This window comes from Prunus persica, chromosome G6, assembly GCF_000346465.2.
Source record: "Prunus persica cultivar Lovell chromosome G6, Prunus_persica_NCBIv2, whole genome shotgun sequence".
Lineage (NCBI taxonomy): Eukaryota > Viridiplantae > Streptophyta > Magnoliopsida > Rosales > Rosaceae > Prunus > Prunus persica.
The window spans coordinates 857741-881406 of NC_034014.1; the positions used below are offsets into that span (position 1 = coordinate 857741).

Sequence of the window (23666 nt, forward strand, 5' to 3'; positions counted from 1 at the left end):
GGAAACTATTGCCTGGGCTCGGGCCCTGTCTTGCCAGGGCTAGGGGCTATGGTTGGACTTGCTCTTATAATTCTTTACTTATTGAATTTGCCAACTAGACAAAAAGCTCTCTTAGTAAGTATTTTCTAACCCTCCTTGACAAAATTCCATGCTTCATCATGCCAGGTTTGAGCAATATTAGAAGCAAGAGTATGAAATTTCTCCTACATGGCAAGTTCATATCCATGAGTTATTATTGCATTCCCAATTGTGCATTCGGCAAAAATGGAAATATAATTTCTTACCTATGAGTTAGTATGCCATCGGGCGGGGCCAGGCCTAAACGGGCCCTACTTCATTTTAAAAAAATCATAAACTTAATCATAAGGGCATTTTAGTCCGAATTTGAGATTAAACTCACTTAATTCCAATATTTTCACATCAAACCAAATTCATAAAACACCCAATAAAGTCACATAAATTATAAGATTTTCCACAAAAATAATAAATTCAAGTATTATTTTTGAGGTTATTACATAATTAGATTGTAATACATTTTAAGAAATAATTTTAAAAAATAATAAGTATCAAAAAAATATTTTTTTAAAAGATGGTATGAATAAATATGCAAATATTTGGTGATGTGTTCAAGAAAAGCATGATTATATTTGGTGGTACAATTATATTTCGTGATATAATTATATTTGGTGATGTGATATGTTGTTCATCTTATTTATATATATATATATATAATTGTTCAATTAATAATTGACACAAATTAATGTGCTAATCATCCAATTATAAACTAGGAATGAGTAAAGAAAAGTACATGAAATGAAACAAATTATATATGTGATCTAAATGATATAATCCTATACCTATACTCTTCTTTATACATAATTATATATGTATGCGGGCCTAACGGGCCGGGCTTTTGTGGGCGGGCCAGGCCAGGCTTTTTTGGGCTTAATTGGGCCGGGTAGAACTTTAGACACCCAAGTTCAAGCCTAGCTCGGCCCAAGGCGGGCCGGGCCATCTCAAAGTCCATAACGGGCCGAGCCGAACTTTTTTCGATGGGCCGTGCGGGCTGATTGGGCCGGGCCATCTCAAAGTCCATAATGGGCCGAGCCGGACTTTTTTCGATGGGTCGGGTGGGCCTCTATCGGCCCATGAGCCCACGGGCCAAATGATGAGGCCTAACTATGGGGGGAGGGAAGAGGGCTCAAATTACATCATGGGGATTCGATCTGGTGCCATATGGTTTGGGGAGGTGGGGGTGAGGGGGGAAGGGGAAGTCCCCTTACGGGGTGGAACCCATTTTGGCAGCCTTAAGGATATATTCTTTAGACACCCATGTTCTGAATTCTAGTCCAAACAACGTTTTCCATTCTTGATTTTCTTTAAAAAGAAACCCTACCCCTCTATTCTCACAAGTATAAAGCCCAACACGAACACTCACTAACAACAATATAGCATTGAAAATTAACTAGTTAACAGCATCAAGGGGAGCATTCAAAATATATGGAGACCTCTAAAGGCTTAGTGATCGCAAACTCTTTATCAATTAGTTATTCAAGAACTTTTGTAAGTTTACCATTGATTGAGAGCTCTCCCACTGTGTATATATATAACATACATTAAAAAGCCTGCAAAATTAAACAAAACTAAGATGTGACTGCGAGTAAGTCATAAAAAAGTTTGCAAAAGTTATATATAAAAAAATAATAATAATAATAAAAAACCCCAATTGCCAGGCTAGCTCTATAACAACACTCTTCAAAGCAAACATATAGCATGCCCATAAAATAGCGACGGAATTTAAATTTAGAGGTCAAATTATGAATGATATTTGAAGATCAAAACTATAGTTGAATGAGGTGGGATTTGTGTCATAGTGAGTAATGGTGGAGCCAAGAATCCTATGAAGGAAGCTAACCTAATAGCTAGGGTCAGAGACTCAACTAATTGCTAATTCGATTGGAAGCCACAAGAAAACTTAAGAATGTATTTTCATGTGCTGTTGTGGTAGAAAAACGACAAGTTTTAGAGCCAAGAAGGTTAATGGAAAGATAAAATCAAGTAAAAAACACAAAAATCAGGTAAATTCAAATTATGATGAGGAGATGAGGATGGTTAATTCTGTAATATAGAGATCAAATATGATGAGAAGCTGAGAACGGTCAGTTGACGATCGCCAGCAGCATGCCATGAATTCCTCAAATCTTGGACCAAAAAATAAAAATATAACTCCTCAAATCAAACAAGAAGGGGAAAGGAAGGAAGGAGGAGAAAGTCTTACTAAACCTCTTGATTGATATATCAACAAGTTTCTTCTTGTTGTATGCATCATATATGTCATGTATATCGTGCACGCATTCAATACTTTGTCATTTGTGCCACGCGAATTGCATTGAGCACATGAAATTTTTCGCAATATTTTTTTTTTTAGGACCTTTTCTATTGAAAGGGGTGATAGCATATTAAACTCACGCACACAACACGGATGCTAGAACTCGAACCCATGACCTTGCTTGAGAGAGTAAATACTCCAAACCATTACACTAGTGAGTCCTTTGCTCCATACTTCTTTTTAAGGTCGAAGCAATTTTCAATAATTCAATAACTGTCAATCATTTGAATTATTGAGAATGTAATATTCTAAATTACTCTAATATATGAAAAAAGGGATTAAATTCGGGTGTTAAGGATACAACTTTAACTGAGTGTAAAATAGGTAGCATATTCGCTCTAACAAACTTGACTAAGCTCATATATGCAAATATCTTCCAACTTTTAAGTAGAGAAGTTAGGATTAAATAGCTTCATTGGCAAAGGGAAATTAAGGTTTAATCTGCCAATAATTTACTTTTTTCCTTCTTTTTCTAGACATTTGGTGAGTTCACCAATTTGACGATTGTCCATTTTGTCCTACCACACGGTCCACGCCAAAAACGAAACCCTCCTTTCTCATTTGGTTTTCTCTGTTTTCCCGCATCATCATACAGTTGGACTCGGCGCCTCTGCCTCTCTCTCTCTCTTGCCCTCTCTACCAAACCCTAACCCCCAAATGTCAACCTCTGCAATCAAACCGTAATTATCTCCAATCGAACCTCAACCCGACCCAATTCACCTCCGATTTCCTCTAATTCCACTCTTCCCCGACCGATTTATTCAAATTTCAGCCATGCCCAAGACTCTCAAAGCTTCGCGGGATTAATATAATGATCGAATCGTTGAAGCACCGTACGAATTCATTTTATGGGTTTGAGCAATGCCGGAGCTTCGCAGAGGAGTCCGCCGAGGCCGCGCTAGGGTAGCTCACAAGCCGTCGGACCTACCGCCGCCCTCGCGGAGGACCCGTGCCACGGTCGCCCGAGAAGCCGCTGAGGCCGTGGTGAGGCCGAGGACAAGGTTGGCAGTGAGAAAATTGAAAGAAGAGGAGAAGCAGGAGCAGGAGCCGGAGCCGGAGCCGGAGCAGGAAGACCGTGTGATTGTGATATCGGAGAAGGACTCCGATTCCGAGGGCAAAAAGGGAAAAGAAATAGTCGAAGAAGATAAAAAAGCTGTGATGGCTGACGATAGTGGTGGCTTGAGTGCTAATAAGGCTGCTGGGCAAGAAGAAGAGGGCAGTACTGCTCCTTTTCCCGAAAAGGTACGGGTAGTTTCTCACTATTTTGATGCTTTTGGTGGCGTTATATTGCGTATTGTTATTTTATTTCAGCTGGGAACTTGGGGTGGTGTTGCTGCTGATGAAATGTGTTTACTTTTTTTCACTGTTCTTTAATTGTTCAGGTAGTAGGCTATATTTAATTATGTTGGAAGTATTTCTTGTGTTTCCATGTAAGAATGATATCCTAATCAGTAAGTTTCCTTTAAGGGATCCAGTAAAGTGGTCATTTTTTATTTTATAGATGTTTTCTATGTTGGGTGCATGCATTTCTGTGTTTATATATTCCCAATTTTTATCTTGTTCTTCAACTAAGCGGGTCACTTTAACTGAAAGAATGCACTGGAGTGGATTAACTTAACGATGGCAGTCTTTAAATGAATGCTTTGGGTTGGTGTAACTTAAATGATGAATTTTGTTGTAACAATTTTAAATTTCATAATAAAAAGAAAGAGATTCTGTTTCAACTTTGGTATGTTTATTTTAATGGTGATATATGTTCTGGAAAATTTCCAATTCTAAGGTTCAAGTAGGAGGGTCGCCACTCTATAAGGTAGAGAGGAAGCTGGGCAAAGGTGGCTTTGGCCAGGTGTTTGTTGGTCGTCGTGTTACTGGTGGAGTTGATCGTACAAGCGGTCCTGGTGCTATTGAGGTAAGTTCATATTTTCTCATGTTGAAAGAAGGCTGTACTATTCAGAAATTATCTTGTTTTCTTTATCAGTAATTGTCCTTATGAATTTCTTTGCGATTTATGTATTTATCAGGTAGCACTTAAATTTGAGCACAGAAACAGCAAAGGCTGTACTTATGGTCCTCCATATGAGTGGCAAGTTTACAAGTGAGTCTTTTTCTTTCTATTAGATTTTTAGTTTTTCAATTGTTTTCTTCCCTGGGTGATTGCTTAGGTTCATTTGTCAGTATCTATACATGCACACTTGCTAATTCGTTTATAAATCGGTCATTTTTTGTTTTTGAACAGTACTCTTGGTGGTAGTCATGGAGTGCCTAAAGTGCACTATAAAGGAAAGCAAGGAGACTATTATGTCATGGTATGAACTGTCCTATCTCTTGTATCAGTAACGGGTTGAAATTTCTTGTTTCCTTGTGCCAAATACATTTGTTATTTCCATATATGCAGGTTATGGACATGCTAGGGCCTAGTTTATGGGATGTATGGAATACTTCAGGGCAAGCGTGAGTATTTAAGATTATTTTGCTTTTCATCCAAACATTATCCGTTTGTTTTGCTGTTATCTCGAGATCCGAAACCTGGATATGCCATTTAGCATTCAGCTGAAAAATTCCAGTTTTAAATGTGTTGCTGCTTATTCTGAGGGGTCTGAATAGAGGCACAGCCGAAGCAACCTATTTTCAGTCACGATTTTAAGGATTAAATCTTCTAAACTCATACTTAAGATGCTAGAGAGCACTGAAATAAAGTTTGAGTTATTGGATAGTTGTGGCTTTGGATTCAGTCTGTGGGTATCTGTTCACAACTGTTTTTGAAGTGGAAGAGCACGCATATGTTCTTCTATTCTTGGACTTCAATTTTCTGAAAGATTTTTACTAATCCAATGAACACAGGATGTCTGCAGAAATGGTAGCTTGTATAGCTGTCGAGTCTTTATCAATTCTAGAGAAGATGCACTCAAGAGGGTATGTCAACGCAGCCTCAGATAATTTTATTCACTTTTTGGTGTTGGTTGTCCCAATCTTGTGGATATTATATGAATACTAAAATTTCTTCAATCCTATTGCCTTTTGTTTCTTTCAAAAATAATTTTTTATTATCTTTCTAACTTATTTCAAATCATGACTTGTTGACATTAGCTATGTGCATGGAGATGTAAAGCCAGAAAACTTTTTACTTGGTCAGCCATCTACGGCTCAAGAGAAGAAATTGTTTCTTGTTGACCTTGGACTAGGTAAGTTAATTTATTTTCATCTGTAGGGCTTCTCTCCAGTTATTTCATTTACTTTCATTTCTTATGTCTTCTTCATTACCTGATTGTGCAGCGACAAAGTGGAAAGACACTAATGGGGGTCATGTTGATTATGATCAACGTCCTGATATGTTTAGGTGAAGTAATATCTGCATTTTTTGGGGTATGGTATTCAGTCTAATTCTTCTATATTTAGCCCTAAAATCTTTTCTGTTTCACCTCCAGAGGAACTGTTCGATATGCTAGTGTTCATGCTCACTTGGGAAGAACTGCTAGTAGAAGAGATGATCTTGAATCTCTTGCTTATACACTCATTTTTCTCCACCGAGGAAGGTTACCATGGCAGGGCTATCAGGTACATAAGAGGGATTAATTTTAGAGTCTGATTTACTCTCCTTTATTGGGATTTATTATGAAATTGATCTGCACTGTACTTGGTCCTGTTTCAGGGTGATAACAAATCTTTCCTAGTTTGCAAAAAAAAGATGGCAACATCTCCTGAAATGCTGTGCTGCTTCTGCCCCCCACCTCTTAGGCAATTTCTTGAGGTTGTGGTGAACATGAAATTTGATGAAGAGCCTAACTATTCGAAGCTAATATCATTGTTTGAGAGTTTGATAGGATCAAATCCTGCTGTAAGGCCAATCAAAATTGATGGCGCTCAGAAGGTATTTTAGTGATATTGTAATATATAAAGCTTTCTTTTGTATGTTCATTGGGCTTATAAATTAATTTATTGCAAACTGTTTTAGATTATTAGCCAGGTTGGCCAGAAACGGGGTAGATTGAATATTGAGGAAGATGATGATGGCCAGCCAAGGAAGAAAGTTAGGCTAGGAGTACCTGCCACACAATGGATTTCAGTTTACAATGCTCGGATGCCGATGAAACAGAGGTAGAAATTCATTTTGCAACATTGTACTTTTTTTTCCATCAATATATAGTGCAGTTTCATTCTTTCCTTGCATATCAAAGGGAAAAGTGATTTGAATAAGAATCCCTGACTGTAATTTCCTAATGGCTTGATCATCTTTTATTACTAGGTATCATTACAATGTCGCTGATGCAAGGTTGGCACAACATGTGGAGAGAGGGATTCAAGACGGTCTGCTTATAAGTTGTGTGTCATCTTGTTCTAATCTCTGGGCACTTATTATGGATGCCGGAACCGGTTTTACAAACCAAGTTTATGAGCTTTCACCATTCTTCTTGCACAAGGTGGATCCCTGTGCTTGTCTATATTCATATAAGATGTTTACTTCTCAAAAAATTGATAGACTGTTTGTTCTGAATGCACAGGAATGGATAATGGAACAATGGGAGAAGAACTATTACATTAGTTCTATTGCTGGCGCTAATAATGGAAGTTCCCTTGTGGTGATGTCAAAAGGTACACTGCTGTAGTGATTAGTTGTGGCATTAATATACTAACTTTAATGGTGTTAATGAATAAAGTTGCATGACCTATGCGGACCTTTTTTTTGTCATGCGAGATTGCATTTTCATATCAGTAAGGTATGCTTTAGCAATATGCTCCAAAGTTTCATGCCATATATGATGCTGAGGAAAAAAATTGGCTTGGAAAGAATGAATGAATCTATTCTTTGTAATGTGTTCTTTTAATGCTATGTTGGTGTAACTTTAATCTGGCCATGCAGTAATCTTTCTTTTCTTTTTCTGGATTGCTGTATGGTGTTTGGGTTGGTTCTTCTTAGTTGTTGAGGTCTAGGTTCGCTCTTCCTAAAGTTCCCAGAAAGATCCACTGGCTGTGGGACATACATGCTGTGGTTATTATCAAGATAACCACGATTCTTTTTGCTTACCTCTTAGGGTTCTCCACATTGGTGACTGATGTGTTTGTGTTGGACATTAATGTTTTGAGTCTTTTGACCAAAGGTTGTTGTTTGTTATATATTGATAAGGATTGCATAGGTTTTTTTTATGAAGTGGATCTTGTCATTTTGTAAACAGAGTAAGATACAGTGGACTTTTGTACCCAAAAAAAGGGAAAAAAGATTTGGATATTACTAGACAGAATGTGTGTGCAAATCCACATCAGTTCAGTTCGTTTACAATCAGTAGATTATGAACTGTGGCCGTAATTCTGCAGGAACTCAGTATACGCAACAGTCATACAAAGTAAGTGATTCTTTCCCCTTCAAGTGGATAAATAAGAAGTGGAGAGAAGGATTTCATGTGACCTCAATGGCAACTGCTGGGAGCCGGTGGGGTGTTGTTATGTCTCGCAATGCTGGCTTCAGTGATCAGGTAAGCTGTGCCTATCTTATTATTCTCTTCAGGAATGTTAGTGTGTTAATTTGATATTTCCATGCTAGCAGGTTGCAGAGAAATAGCTGCCTTCTCTTCATCGGCAGTTCAATTTCTCATATGATCATGCTCTTTCTCAACTTTATTCTCATTGCATGATAATATGATATTGTGGATTTTACAAATCACTATAGGCCCCTTCGCAATGTGTTTCTACTTTTGTGTGAAACCACTGCTCTTTCTCCGAGGGGCACAAATAACTTTTGTTGTTGTCTTGAAACTCTTTTCAAAAGCTTCATTTAAAACTTGAGTCAGTAGTATTTGAATCTACGTTGGACGGGGAATAAGAAGAGGGAAAATTGAATCTTTTCAAGGTGTCAACTGATCTAGTGAGGGCCATTTTAATAAAACTGATATTTTAGGATATGACTAAAGGCAAGCTAACCAGACATATTTACTGTTATTCCGGGTTGAATTTGACTAGAAATAGTGACAAATGGGTTGTGTTAGGCCATTTTATGGTGCATCCAACCAGATATTATGGCAACGAGATCTGCCAACTTTTTATATATTTAAAACGTGATCAGTAGCATTTCATGATAGCCAAGGCATGTTGATTTTGCAGTCATTTTATGGTCCACCCTCTCATTTTCCATTGGCTTTTCACAGGTTGTGGAGCTGGATTTTCTCTATCCAAGTGAAGGCATCCACAGACGTTGGGATAATGGTTTCCGGATAACGTCAACAGCTGCAACTTGGGATCAAGCAGCCCTCATCTTGAGTGTCCCCAAGCGCAAACCTGGTGATGAAACCCAGGAGACTTTGCGTACATCTCAATTTCCTAGCACACATGTGAAGGTATGAAGTTTTTCTTTAAAGTGAATGACCTTGACACTCTTTTAACCTTTTTTTTTTGGAAGACACAATAATATAAGACTATTGATATCCTCACTCTAAATTCTGGTATACTTTTGCACAGGAAAAATGGGCAAAGAATCTGTATCTTGCTTGTTTGTGCTATGGGCGAACCGTATCTTGATTCCTGTGTTATCGGCAGGAATTTGTAAGTCGATATTTTTAGATTTGGTTATTTTGTTTTTCTCCCTCTCTGGGTTGATAATGATTTGTAAGAAAATATGTTGAACGAGAGGAGTTAGCTGCAGCAGCACAGATTATGTTGTACGATAAATGTTTTATGAGCCGTATAGTTGGCTTTTATTTTGAGATCCCGCCAGTAATTTAAAGTTAAATTATGCAGTGCTCTGTTCCTCATTTGTTTTCTCTCACGTTTGCACAATGCAAAAATGCCCATTGCTAATGCCCCTCTTATCATCGTCATCCGATTCCTTCCCTTGAAGTTTTAATTAGATTTGTTTAGAAATTGGACAAGTTTTCGAGTCCATGATATGAAAATGTAACAAAAATCAGAATAAAAAAGTGCTTGAGCGAATTTTTTTTGGTCGAATCATTTGACTCGAATGTACTTAGCGATAAAGTGAATCAAAGCCAATCCATTTTGATTTGCTAATCACTGTTTTGATTGCCTCAAACTAGTACTGTAACTGAATCTAACCAATCCCGTTTTGTGACCTGCTTGCTAATGGTAACTTCTCATCGTAAAAGATTATATATTGTCTTGCATATATCGAAGGAGGGAAAGTGTATACCGTTAAAATAGTTGGGAAAACTTTTATTGTTGAAGATGAAGAAATTGAGGGCGAGATTAAGTTAAATTCGAATGAGTTAGGGATTTTAATTTTTTATATTAAATAATCAGTATCATCGTGTGGCATGAAACATGATAGTAAATGGTAACAACTAATGAAAATGACAAGTATAAAAAAATTTAAAAACATGTAATTTAGTTCGAATTAAGCGATTTTCAAACTGGCCAAAGCAGAGCTAAACCATCGATGACGGTATGTACCGTATATATTTGATATAACCAACCCCTATACATTTGATATAAAAATTATAATTTAGAATTTGTAAGCGCATCTTTCATTTTATAAATTTTTATGGTGCATATTTTATAGTAAACAATCTTGTTAAACCTTAAAGATAAAGAGAAATAATATCTAGGGAGGCACCAAAATAGAAATAATATGTGAGTTCCTTTTTTTATTTTTTGGGTTGGAAAAAATAACATGTGAGTTCGTATGTGTAGAGCAAAGAAGATGATAAATAAGAGTGCCCCGCTAAGACACATGGACAGACAGACAGAGAGATAGAGAGGATGTCATCTTCTTCTTCTTCTTCTCATCTCTCAGCCATACCACAACGCCTGTCAAAATCCTCACTATGCCACTGTGAGCTCTCTCTCTCTCTCTCTCTCTCTCTCTCTCTCTAAAAGTTAGTACCCATTAACGAACTTAATGAGACCTGCCAATTTCTCGTCATTTCCATGCACAGTCCTTAATTTCAAGTAGCTGTATTTTGCCTTATCTCATTCTTCATCACATGTGTGCATGAGGTCTCGGTTTCTTGTTGCCCACTATATATGCATATATATTTTGTATAGCTCTCAACCAGCACTAAACTCATGGTTTGTGGATAAGAAGTTTACGGGCAAGTTTGCTTTTGGCCCTCCGTTCACCAAATTGTTAACTACTTGGTTTTGCTTTGTCTATATTGCTATGTTTTTATTTTTGGTTTACTTTTGGGGTACCCAAGTTTCATTAGGGGAAAAAAATTAAAAGATAAGGGAGACCAATTTACCTAATGTTCGTCCAGATTTCATGAATAATGGGTCTTTTCTGGTCTGCTTTTATGGTTTTGTTTTGTTCTCAATTCAAATTTGGGGGCTTTGCTTTTCTTTTGGGCACAAAGATTTCAGAGACTAATATTATTTGTAGAATTGAATCAAGGTAATATCATGAAATCTTAAGCCTTAACATCTACTCAGACCATTAACTGCTTGATGATAATATGTACCATTGGATCAGAAAAAGAAAGATGATGAATTTCAACATTCAAATGTGCCCTTTCAGTTGTAGCCAGTGAACATTTTGCTTTTAGCTCTATCTGTCATGCAGCACATGACTGTTGCAAAAACCAGATTCATGTCTTTGATCAATGATTGGTGGAAGGGCGATGGTTCTAACTATCATTTGTATGTAAACAATTTGGCAGTCAACACAAAGTCGGTTGGGTTTCATGTAAGATCCAATCTTGAGAATGACAGCTGCAGTCCGGGGGATTCAGACCACTCTTCTAAACCATCAAAGGTATTGATTTATTTGATTCTGAAGGTATGCCTGATTGCAAGAAAATGTGGCATTAGATAGAGAAAGGAGATAAGTGGTGGCCATTGTTTATGGCTTTCATGTCATTCGCGCATATCATTAGGATGAATTTTGTTTGATGATTCTCAACTCAAAGTGCTGCTGAACTTCGTTCATGCTCTTAATGATACCACTTGCTTTTGCCTTCTATTTATGGTAAAAAATGGGCTATTTTGTTCACAAGAGATGATTCTCCATGTGAAATTGATGGCTTTAGTTTTTTGTTCAAGACAAGATAAAGCCTTTTGCATTAGTTCTTCTGATGCAAAGGGGCCTCAACTTTGTTTGAGGCATTTCTTTTGATGTATTCTCAGTGTCAGTAACAGAGAATTTTTTAGTGGATACAAAATACGTCTTTTATGTGTATGTTCTGTTTTCTTAGAACTTTTTGTTTTCCAAGAATTCAACTTTTGTAGATTGGTGTGATACATTGGAACTTCTGAAATAACTTATTTGTTTAATCATATTTTTTTATAAGGTATGGTAAAATTCAATAGCAATGGCTTTTTACTTTCAACAAGATATAGTTATAAAGGTTCAGTGACCACAGGAATCTCAGGCCTCAATCTCTCGACGACAGTGTCTCACATGCCTATGTTCAACCGTTGCATTGATAAGCAATTCTGCAATCTCTACTTCCGTTCCAAAGGCATTTGCACTGGATGGAAAAGAGAGACCAGCTGGTTGCCGGAATTGTGGGGGAAGTGGCGCTGTGCTTTGTAAGTATAATTTCTGTAGTTATAAACCAGAAGTGGAAATGATGATGACATTTTGTTCAGTACTGGCATGATTGTGATACTATCTTGGTAAAAACTGAAATCCTCTGGGGTATTCTATTTCTGCCCCCAAAATTCATTTGTGCATATAAATTGTGCATTAACTATATCGGTCTAAAGGTTCAGCTAGAAAACCAACTTTAATTGTTCAAGTTTGTTTTTTGAAATTATCATATTGATTTTCTTTGTTGATATGCAAGTTCCTATATTCTTTTTGGTAACTGCGAGTTCCTATTTTCTTTGGTCGTTTTCTTTGTAAAAAGAGTAGTTGGTCTGATTGATATGTAGTTAAAGTCAAAGATTCGGAATTCTTTTGCTCATGCCTTGAGGTTGATGCTTTGGCTTGTGAGAGGGGGAACAGATGTGCTTCTTCCTTTCATGTGTTAGCTGTTTTATGTTAGGAAGTTTTAGATGTTGATATGTTGCTTGGAGCGTAATGATATTTTGTTCTTATTCTTGAAGCTATTGATCTCCTATACATATATACGGATGTAAGAAAGGATAGTGTGCCTTAGAAAAAACAAAATAGAAACGTATGTTAGTTGGGTTTCATTTTCCATAAATTTAGATTTTATGTTACTATGGTCTTCCCTTCGTCCATGAGATGTTAATTTGCTTTTCATTTAGGTGATATGTGTGGTGGTACAGGAAAATGGAAAGCTCTCAATAGAAAACGGGCTAAAGATGTGTATGAGTTTACAGAATGTCCAAACTGTTACGGTATGTAGTTCTCATCCATACTCATATTTCTGTTTCATCAAATGGTTAGTACCATAGGAACATGTTTGCTTGAGGGAGAAAATTCCATTTGGCTTCTATGACATTTGCACTCTGTCACAACTTATTCTCAGAAAATGAGTTGAGTAGAAAATTAAGAGCCATTGCAAATTATAGTTTACAGTTGTAAATGAAGAGCATTGCTTCTTCATCCCATACCAACATTGTATCCTGTTTTATTACAACTGGCACACAACTTTTTTCTTGCATCTCTTTTTTTATTGTTTTTTTTTTCTTCATACTGGTATGGATATGTATTTTATTTGATGAGTAATTTCCCATTGTTGTCGACAGGTCGGGGGAAACTCGTATGTCCGGTTTGTTTAGGGACTGGTGTACCAAACAACAAAGGTCTGCTTCGAAGGCCTGATGCAAAGCAGTTACTTGATAAGATGTACAATGGTCGGCTATTGCCAAACTCATAACAAGGTCGTCCTACATCAACGTGAGCTGCCCACAAAAGAGTTGATTTTTGGCCGTGTGCCATTCATTTTAATCATACAATACAGTGTATCATTTTAGAAGGGTTAAGAAGCCAAAGATGTATAATGTAGACTATATAGATAGCCGTCCTTCCACTACGATTGTGTTGTCATAACAGGGCTCCTCTCTGCACATTATATTAGCTTAATGGATGTGAATTTTGTTGCACTTTAATATATTCTCTACGTCTTAACAGAGCATGCATTTAGGAACTTTTATTCTGCAAAATTGAAGAAGTTCGATATATGGAAGAGGCAGCAACAGAACAAGATTTTTGCCCTTATCTTTTAACGAAGATGCCGCAAAACAAATCATGGACATATGAAGCATTGTATAACATCCACCACTGGAGAAGAAAGAAATCTGACTTGCATTTGTTTGTGTATATGAATGTGACAGGCAATTAGATGCATTCAAAGTGATCAAGAGAGGGCATTTGGAATGTGTCCAAGTCATGGAAAAAGAACAGAGAGAAAAACAGAGCCATTCACTTGATTTGCTTTCCTAATATGTAAGAGCCAAAATTTAAAGGGCACGCAGTCTCAGTTCCTTCTATGTTCTTACTTGTATGAAAAGTAAATAGATTATTGCAGATTTTGAAACCTTTCATCCTCCCAACCAATATACTCGTTCACTTTGAAGTGCCCTTTGCAGAAGACAGTTAAAAGATTTTCCACAAGGCCGTTTACTGAGATACTGTCAAATCAGGGCTGTGTGTTTGGAAGCTTGACGAGTACAGAATGTTCTGGTTTGTGCTCGCATTCAAAGTCAAGATGAACAAATGCTCGCTCAATTTCGGGAAGTTTTTCAATCTTTATCTGGAGGGTTTCTCCAATTGCATGTGCTTCTTTTAAGGGCATCTCCTCTGGGAGTTCAATGTCAACCTGTTCAATAACATAATAGTTTTCAAGCTATTTTCTTGTTATAGAATGCAGTATGCATAACAACGCGTGACAAGTTTTCCATCATGATAATTTAAGATCGAAATTGTGTTTAATATGACTAACCTCCACAAAATAAAGAACACCAAATGTGTAAGCACGAACTGTGTCAATACGCTTCACTTCAGGGTGCATTATGACAAGATATGTCAGTTTTTGTAGGAATTCAGGAGGGGCCGATTGTCCCACAAGGGAAACTGCATGTTTCGGTTCACATGTTAAATAGTTGAAGTACAAACTTTATCAAATGCGTACTGTCAAGCATCATTAAGAACATATTTTCAACTCATCCAATAAGATACAATAATCTGCACACTCAAGAAAACAAGAAGATTTTCCAATTCACAACTGGTCTCCTTGTTGATATAAACTAGCAACCCTGCAAAGCTAGCATGACCATTGGTTATGCAGAAGCAACTTGAATAGTAAGGAAAAAGGAAGAATAGAGAGAACTCCCCCATCTTAATAAGTCATGCAAGATTTTTGGAAGATTAAATGGCAGTGATGAAAAGCTGGAAAAATACCTGCATTTTCCATAACAGTTCCGGACCAATTTACAATCGTGTATACAGCAAGGAGAATAGCACCAGCAGGATCAAGCCACCAGTAGAACCTATTAGCAAGAACAGCAGCAACTAATCCTACTACATTCGTCACCACATCAAAATAGTGATCCTGGTAATCAACATTCAATGAAGTAAGGTAACTTGGAAAAGTAGAAGACCTTAAATCCATTCAGAGAAAACTAACAAAAAAAAAGAAGCTAAGTAAACCTTCGCATAGGCACGAACGATCTTGTTTCCTGAGCTCCTGCAATAAAACCAGAGTGCAAGTTTTACCACAGTAGCAAATATCATAATTACATACAGCCACACCAATTGACTTGAGGACATCTTTTCAGTGGGATCATCTGTAACTAGTTGTTCGACAGCCTGGATCAACACTTGAAACCCTGTGAGGAATTGCATGGGTATAAAAGTTAAGCTGGTCTGAAGTTTAAGTATGCAACATAGTCTGGCTTAATTATATCTGGAAGTTAACCCCGGGAATTATAGAAGAAATGAAAAAGAACAAGAAAAAGGAAGGGCATAAGTTTCCTGCAAGCCTAATTGCATACCTTTATCATTCCGGTGTGACTCTAAAGTTCGTTCTTTTGAGTATACACATCATGTACACTGTTATAACTATGAAGAAATTTTCTAGGACTCATATTATTCACCTCAAAATTAATATATTTTCCTGCATAGTAAAGTGTGATTGATCACATGAAGGGAATGTTTCTTTGCATTACACTCTGACAGTAAGACATATAACACATAAACCTCTATTGCTCCAGTTCTTGTAGAAAAGTGTCAATTAGATGTTAAAGAATTCAATGACTTGATCCTTGTTTATGTTGTTTAGGTTGTAAACTAACATCAATTCAGGATTATCTTAAAATGTTTTTGAAAGAGGAACATATGATCAAATTCTCAAAATATTTCAGGTCTGTGTTAGATTGGACATTACTCATGATCTTTGATACTGCCAATTGATTTGGACCAAAATCTGAAATAAGGCAGAAATTTGGTCTCCTTCACCTTAAATTTACTTGAACAAACAAAGTGTGTGTGTGTGTGTGTGAGAGAGAGAGAGAGAGCAACAGATACTAAGGGCAAGAAACTAAAGTTAGAATGACACACCAAGTGTAGCCATGATAGCAGCAAAGATGATTATGCCAACAGGCTGAACCCTCAATTTTCCAATAGGATATTTATAGATATTGATGTTTTTCATGGCCAGGTGAGTAAACCAAAGTATGCCACCAGCCAAGAGATCTAGTAAAGAATCTAGTGTTGATGCAGCAATGGCTATGGACCCACTCTTTATAGTAGCATAGATCTACACATTCCAAAATCATTATCTTATCAGTGCAAATGCCAACAAGAAATCACAGCTAAACTGTTATGTTTCTTATATATATGATACTCACAACTGCGTCCATTCAAACCCAAAAAGTCTTCTTTTTTTTTTTTTAAAAAAAAAAAAAAAAACTAGAATTTGGCTAATTGCAGTGACAAATTAAGTACCTTAAGTCCCAAGAGAAGTATATTAGCATAGTTGGAAATCTTCATTGCTCTTTCATGTTGTGCTCGTTCCTCGAGATCGTCCTCGTCGATACAGTCTGCTTGCACTATAGAGTCAACCTCCTCAAAGGATTGAAGTGTTGCAAATTGGGTTTCATAATATTCCTTCTCCCCTACAATTTAAAGCACTAACAGGATCAATTCAATTGTTCTTAACAAACCAAATAAACACACTTCAAGAACTACTTGTGCTCTGTTTGTTTGGTTGCAGAGAAAACGAAGGAAAACAAATTAAACATAATAATCTTGAATTCAAAAGAACAAAAAAGAAAAGTGAAAAACACTTGTTGCCCAAGCATTAAAACTTTTACAGAACCACAAACATTTTCCTACATTTTCTGAGTTACCAAACAGAGTTTTGGGGAGAGAGATACCTCGGTTTAAGCCTGTGGTTCGAGAGTAGTCGATGCCTTCAGGCGACTCGGGATCGATGCCAGCTCGAACATTGTCAGGGAGCCTGGAAACGAAGTCGTTTCTGAGTGAGTTATATGAGTTCCTTCGACTCAGTCGCCGACTGCGTCCACCGCTCGCCAACAGCGGCGATTTCACACCACCACCCGTATCCAATTTTCCCTCCATTAGGACCCCCACGACCCGTGTTACTTAACCCGCTCCAAAAAAATCTCTGTCTTTCTCTGTCTTTCTTTCTCTCTCGCTCTGAAGAAGAAGAAGAAGAAGAAGAAGAAGTAGCAGATCTTAAAAGAAACAGGAGGTGAGAGCTAACTGTAAATTGAATTTCGCACCAAATATAACCAATTATCTTTATATTTTTCAAAAAATAGAAGAAAAAAAAACAAGACAGCGACACGTAATAATTATGTTCTTTAATATTACAATTTTGAAAAGAAAATGGTTCAATAATCATCAATGCAATGCGGACAAAGATTAGCTCGTTCGTTTGGTCCCACGTCCCCAACTGCAACTCCCACGGTGGCATGCCGCATGTGAGAAAACTTTTCGGTACTTGGTGATGTGGTGTTAGCGTTACCAAGGGGGAAATAGAAAGTGATATTTTTTTTAATCTATATATATAAAGCAAAAGACAGAGAATGGTGAAACATTCAAAATACCAGAAAATGCCCTTGGTTAATGCAAACATTAAGAATTGAAATTATTAATTAAATGAGGATAATATGGTAAATTCATAATTTTTCGTATTAAAAAAATTAAAATTAAAAGAAAATTCATATAATAGATCCTATTTTTATGGAACACAAATATCCATTATCTTTTTTAATTCTAAAATAAATTTAAATTTTTTTTAAAAAAAACCTCTCGCATGCGCGGAAGCGCGTGCAGAGAGGCTAGTAATAATTATAAATGTTATTTTATTATTATTTGACTTTATATTTTGGTTTTAAAAAAGTTAATTATGCTTATAATAATAGACATGTGTCAAGTTTTGGATTAAAGTGGTGAGCAAAAATGCTCCTTGCTTTAAAGGGTATTTTAGGAATAATGGTAGGTGGAAAGATTGCAGGGGTGGAGTTAGAATTGTAAAGTTGGGGGGCCGAAGTAGAAAGTACAAGTATATAAAGCACCTAAGTATTTAATAGTTACATGTTTAGAGTTAAATATTTCTAATTTAGTCATGTCTAATTTGTTTTAGAGGGAATTTTAACTTAAATTATAAGTTAGAAGAGAGATCAAAATTTGTGGGGGCCATGGTCACTCTAGGCCTAGGAATAAAGAAATAGTTCAGTGAATGGAAATAGTAACACTGTTATAGAATAGACATTATATTCACTTATATTATAACAAATGATTGATTAAGAATTGAACAAGAGCGCAACACTTCGATACTTGAAATTGCTATGTTTGTGGACTCTCTGGTTGCATTGGCAGCAAGAGAAAGAATCTCAAGACGATGAAGCGGAGAAGCAATAGGAGCAGAGCTTTAAGAACTTTTATGTATATTTCAGGTACATTAATTGGCCAATACACATGGAACATATAGAAATATTCTCCAATACACATAAGATATAAAAATAAAATATTTTCACATGTCTCATGTATATTAAATGATATATCAATCAGTATACTCGGAACATACAAAAATTTATCCTAAACTAAAAAAGCATTTGTCGCAAAGAAGAACGATGCACTCACGCAATACGTGCATTCAAACTGACAGAACATATTGCGTGTTTCTTTTCCATTTTTTTGGAAGGGTATGTCTCCTGCTGTTTAAGAGGCAACAAGTGATGAGTTTAATATTACATGTTCTAGTGTCTTTTGGAGTAGTTAATTAATTTAATGAATTATAAATAAGATGAAGAAAAAGTATTAATTCATATTGTAGTTCAATTATAGGCTAATAATGTCAATAGCTCAAGGACCAAACGACAAACATAAATCATAGAACAAAAGGTCAAATGATGCTGCCAACTGCCCATTTTCTGACCGTAGATGCATGTAGGCACACTGCGTGACTCACATGTATGGACAATTAGAAAAGCTTGTATGTGGGCCCACAAGCGACTGACTTTCGCAATCGTGATATATAATATCAGATGAATGCCCAACTGCTCTAAAACTAAAATGATTAGTTTCATTTTCATAATCAGATTACTCACTCACTCACTGTCTCTTCACATTGAAATGAAGTTTTCCTTTCTGAATTTAATATATTATTAGAACAAGGCCTCATGCGCATGTAGTGGCTACTAAAACAACACAAAACGTAAGCAGAGTAGGTTGTGAATATTATTCTAGGTGTAGCAGACTCTCTGCTTATAGCTAGGTTGGATTATAATATACATCGTGGCAGGGAATACTACTTGGTTTATATACGTGTTCTTCACATCTTGTATCATTGTTTTGTCGGTTTATTTACTTATTTTGGATTTTTGGTTAGCAAGTTCAAGTCCAGATATGACCTAAATCTAAAGCATTTTATTATTCAATGATATTACTTGCTTCCTTACCGATAAGGAAATACTCAAAGCGAAAATAGATTGGTCATATAGTGCCAGGCATTATAGGGCATTCAGATGCATGTAGATTCCAAATCAAACTCGGTCATAAACGGGAGCCATCTAATAATATTAGATATGGGTTTGGTGGGTTCCATGATCCTTGCCTCAACTATCAAACAAGAAGACAATGACTCTCTTGCATGTTCATCCCTTTGGAAGACTACTCAATTTCAGTGCATTTTTTTACGTATCATTTTAAAATGGTCCAAATGCAAACTACACCACACCAGACAGTGAGTGATGGTTGTCACGTGGAGAAAGTTGGATCACCAACGTAAACTGTATCTGCAAAGCAAACGATATGCATATCTTCTGTTTTTGGCTGCCTACCAAAGTAAGAATAAGACTGATCTAGTCATTTTTGGCTCCCTTGCCATAGCTATTTGATCTTTGAGAAAATTTGAAATAATTGCACAAACAGAGACTGCAAGTCTGCAACAATTAAGCATCGTGTGGCTTGCCTTTTTCAATTGATGCTTCTTCATTTTACCATTCAACAACAGTCATTATATTTTGGCCCTTTTGCCATCCAAGTAAAAACAGTGAAAAAGCATTAACTTCATACCAAAACAGCTCTAAACTGAGACTCAACTTTTCACACTTACAATTTACAGAGAGAAGAATAATAAATAAGAAATTCTAAGATAGGCCCATCAAATGAGCATGAGACAGTTAGCTCATATGCTTTCACTCGAAATACGGCATGTTCATCCCTTTGCAAGCCGTCTTTTACTTTAGTGGTAAGTGCAGTAGAAAACAAAGCCTTCGAGCTGTTCTTGATATAGTTGCTGGAGAAAGATCATTTCCAATTTGGAACATCCACCCCACTTATAGTCAGAGAAAGCATCAACCATTTCATCTGTGGCTCAAATAGGATGCCTAGCTTTGTCATTCTAATAAAAGGTTGATGTTGTTTACTCGACATTTCTCACCTGCAGCATTATCAGCCATAAATTGTTACAACACTTTCACCTGTTTTGATAAGAACTGCCACATATCCTTTACCAGCTTCAATTGTTAATATGATGAATCAACAAGCAACAGATTCCTTTCGGTCACTTTGTTTCCTCTTCTTCTCACTTCGGTGGTGTGGCTTATTTGAAGCTTGGTCAGCCTTGGAGACAATTTTAGAGACTGTAAAACCGGCAACTTCAAAAATGTATGATCTATTAGGAAGCAATGCATTGCGTAGAACAACGTCGATACCATCATACGTCCAAACACTCAAAACTGCCTCTCCTTTAAGTCCAATAGCAAACCAACCAAGACCTGCAGCAGCGATATCCACCGAACTTGAATCCCAACTGTTTCCACTGATGTGAAATTCCTTTCTCACCCACTTCCCAAGCTCCTTGACTCTAGTCTCTCCGATTGGTGGCTGAAACAGTTCATTTTGGCATCAGAATTACATATGCATACAACAATATCATGCATTTTCCTAAAATTTAAACGATAAGCATATCTTTGATTTTAGTCTCATGCCTACAGGACGGAAGCATCATAACTAGGCCCAATATTTTAAGCAGTTAGGAATTCTCGACAAATTTGAGTTAAGGCAGATGCCTATGCATACCTCTTAATCTTGAGTAAACTTTTCATCAGAAGAAAAAAAATCAAAAAAGTAATAGGGAATTTGGAAAAGTTCAAAACATAAAAAATCACTAAACAACCTGGTATTGTACTAATAGAGAGTTGGACCTTAAGAAGCCACAAGTATTATATATGGAGAGCTTATCAGTATTTGCGAGTTGAAAAAAATCTCCCATGGTAACTTGTTAAAAATGAACAAGACTAATGATTATTAGACTAGAAAACCAAGGATTTGGAGAACCATCACTCCTCAACTAGTGCTAATACCTGTAATTGACGACCAAAATGTTCCTCTACCATTGTGCATGCATTTTCTGTTTTTCCCATGTGTAATGGAAGATAAGGAGATGCCCATGCTGTAACATAAACAGTATCAACTGACGATTCTTCTATATCCAGCCTCATAAGCCCAGCGATATGAACTGAATAACCATCCTGAACCAAAGGACAATAAATGAGCTATGAAAAATGAAACGAATATTTATAATTTACATGGAACCTAAATTAGCAACAAAAGAGATCCTGGAATGGATGATGGTATATGCATCTGAACAGATTCCAAAAATTAACAAAAGACAACTACTTTATTTTTTATGAGAAGCAAAAGATAATACTTTATTCAAAATTAAATGAACTTCCAATTCCATAAAGTAATCAGCTTTCTAGTGAGATACAAACTCAGTAAATATGCTTCTGAACATCAACAGAAAATCCCTTCATTCTTTGATCACTGGATTTTCCATGCAAAATGACATTGGAACTTGTATCATATTGTTCAAATGGTTCCAAATGTTGTGAACTTGAGATGATTCATGTGCACAAAGTACAAACTAAACTTGGGATTGTATAGTGTTAAGAACCAAGATCACACTTAGACAACTGAAGCAATGGGTGCTTATTAACTACAAAACTACCAAAATTAGTGCTTTCTAATTCTATCTGTAAAATATGATTTGCGTTTTATTACCTTATTCACATTAGGAGAAACAGAACTATAAGTTAACAGAGAGACATACAACACAATCCAATTCAAAGTTCAAAAACTTAAATAACCAAATACACAAGAAATAACTGCACTAAAATTGCCCACAACTTTAGACCATTTATTCAGTTATACAAAAAATCAACAAGACTTTCCCACTTCACCTTTGTAGGTGTTGATCGAGCAATCTATTAAAGAAAATCAACAAATCACTAAGTACGGATAAAAATAGTCCACGCAGCAATACAGCCCCGTAAGGGGTAGTTATGGTCAAGTATGCTTACCTTGATCCTGTATGTCCTTGGTTTCAATTCCTTGCTAATGTTTACAAGACTCTGTTCTTCCCTTGTCAACCTGGTTGTAATCTGATGAGGATTCAAAAGCCCCGGCGTATCAAACAACTTGGTATGACCAGGAAGTACACCTTCCACTCTAACAATTCCCAATGTTGTTCCGGGCACAGGCGCTTCTGTCAGATGCGTAATCTTCCCTTCAACATGCTTCCCAATTGCATTTATCAACGTACTCTTCCCTGCATTCTGTGCGCCTATTGCCCACACATTCCCTCTTGGTCCTGCCAAGCTAACAACATCATCAACAAGATTTTTCAACCCCCAATCCCTAACAGCACTCACCAAATGCACACTCGTTAACTTATTGGCTCCGCCCTCCCTTGCTCTTGTCCTAACCCAATGCTCTAACCTTGTTGGCGACAATGAACTTGGCAAAAGATCAATCTTTGTTACCACAAGCACCACTCTGGGCACATTCCCTGACTTACCCTGTTTCCAAGCTGCTGAATGCTCCTCGATTGTATCCGAAACCAACTTGGCAACCTTTTTGGGAAACGATCCATCAAAGTCTGCAGCGTCCACCACCATTAGCACCACTGATCGGGTCCCAGAGGCTAATGCCAACTTCCTCCCAACCGTATGATCAAAATCAAAATCGGGAAGCAAGTTCTCCACCGTTGGATCCTTCACTTTACCGTAATGCCTCAGAGAGTGGCACCGTGCACATACCACCGGTTTCTCCTGCTTTAGTTCGACCAAATTGGATTCAGAGCTCAACTTTTCGGGGTCGATAATGAGACCCCTTTTGAGGGAATCGTTAAATTCTGGCTCGTGCGCAACATGCTCGAGATGGGCACCCAATCGATAAGTCCTTGGATCCTTTTTCGAGGGTTTGAGGAAGAAGCCAGGGTTTTTAGGGTCGGAGTCCTGCATGTGAACGCCACAGCCAGGGCAGACGAGGTGAGCTTGGGTGGTGGCTTCATCGTAATTCCCTTCACGGTTCAAGGGCAACGATTTAGATGAGGAGAAGGGTTTGAAGAAGATGGTTGAGAATGGTAAAGGTTGAAAATTTGTGGGGTTTTGGAAATGGGGTTTTGGGATTGAAGTGAAATGAGAATATGGGGTTTGGGTTGTGAAAGAATGGGAAATCAGAGAGAGAGAAAGGAGGGGTTTTAGCTTTGAGAGAGAGTGGTTTCGAGCTAACAATAGCATTTCTTCGTTTTTGGGATTCAAAGGCAGAGAGATGGTTGAGGGTTTAGGGTTCCGGGTTTTAGCAGGGGAGGTAAACCCCGTATTTTGTGTACCGGTGGTTGGATTTTGGGCTTTGGGCTTTGGTCTATCAAGAGTAAGCCCGACCGTTTGGAAATCAAGAATAGAAAACTATTACAACCTTAATCCAATTCCAACGTGAGGTTTTCTTGTACTACTTTTTTATTTATTTCCTCTGTAGGTAGAGGACAATACGTTTTTCAATTTTTATTGGGGCTTTTGGTTTGCCAAGGACACTCTCTAGGTCATCAAATTGTCTTATATATACATCAACGATTGACGTTTATCGAATTGTCTTATATTTATCAAC

At 37.0% G+C, this 23666-nt stretch overlaps 4 protein-coding genes across 4 annotated transcripts; 2 read left to right on the forward strand and 2 right to left on the reverse strand.

The window, feature by feature from the left end:
- Positions 2827-9137, forward strand: LOC18772900 (casein kinase 1-like protein HD16). The gene is made up of 16 exons (XM_007207992.2): positions 2827-3631; positions 4170-4298; positions 4411-4484; positions 4626-4695; positions 4785-4840; positions 5231-5302; positions 5477-5571; positions 5663-5726; positions 5815-5944; positions 6039-6257; positions 6342-6484; positions 6633-6807; positions 6889-6979; positions 7700-7857; positions 8527-8715; positions 8837-9137. The coding sequence occupies exons 1-16, from the start codon at positions 3251-3253 to the stop codon at positions 8894-8896; spliced, it is 2106 nt and encodes a 701-aa protein (XP_007208054.1). The 5' UTR covers positions 2827-3250; the 3' UTR covers positions 8897-9137.
- On the forward strand, positions 10021-13370 carry LOC18772273 (protein EMBRYO SAC DEVELOPMENT ARREST 3, chloroplastic). Its single transcript, XM_007205902.2, has 5 exons — positions 10021-10166; positions 10990-11084; positions 11692-11860; positions 12545-12637; positions 12989-13370. Exons 1-5 carry the CDS (start codon positions 10094-10096, stop codon positions 13117-13119), a joined length of 561 nt encoding a protein of 186 aa, XP_007205964.1. The 5' UTR covers positions 10021-10093; the 3' UTR covers positions 13120-13370.
- Positions 13525-17017, reverse strand: LOC18772068 (metal tolerance protein 4). Its single transcript, XM_007205221.2, has 7 exons — positions 16619-17017; positions 16188-16357; positions 15801-15999; positions 14892-15070; positions 14643-14793; positions 14185-14315; positions 13525-14061 (listed from the first exon to the last, which is right to left on the reverse strand). The coding sequence occupies exons 1-7, from the start codon at positions 16821-16823 to the stop codon at positions 13882-13884; spliced, it is 1215 nt and encodes a 404-aa protein (XP_007205283.1). The 5' UTR covers positions 16824-17017; the 3' UTR covers positions 13525-13881.
- Positions 19654-23440, reverse strand: LOC18772564 (GTP-binding protein BRASSINAZOLE INSENSITIVE PALE GREEN 2, chloroplastic). The gene is made up of 3 exons (XM_020567025.1): positions 22079-23440; positions 21080-21247; positions 19654-20600 (listed from the first exon to the last, which is right to left on the reverse strand). The coding sequence occupies exons 1-3, from the start codon at positions 23297-23299 to the stop codon at positions 20253-20255; spliced, it is 1737 nt and encodes a 578-aa protein (XP_020422614.1). The 5' UTR covers positions 23300-23440; the 3' UTR covers positions 19654-20252.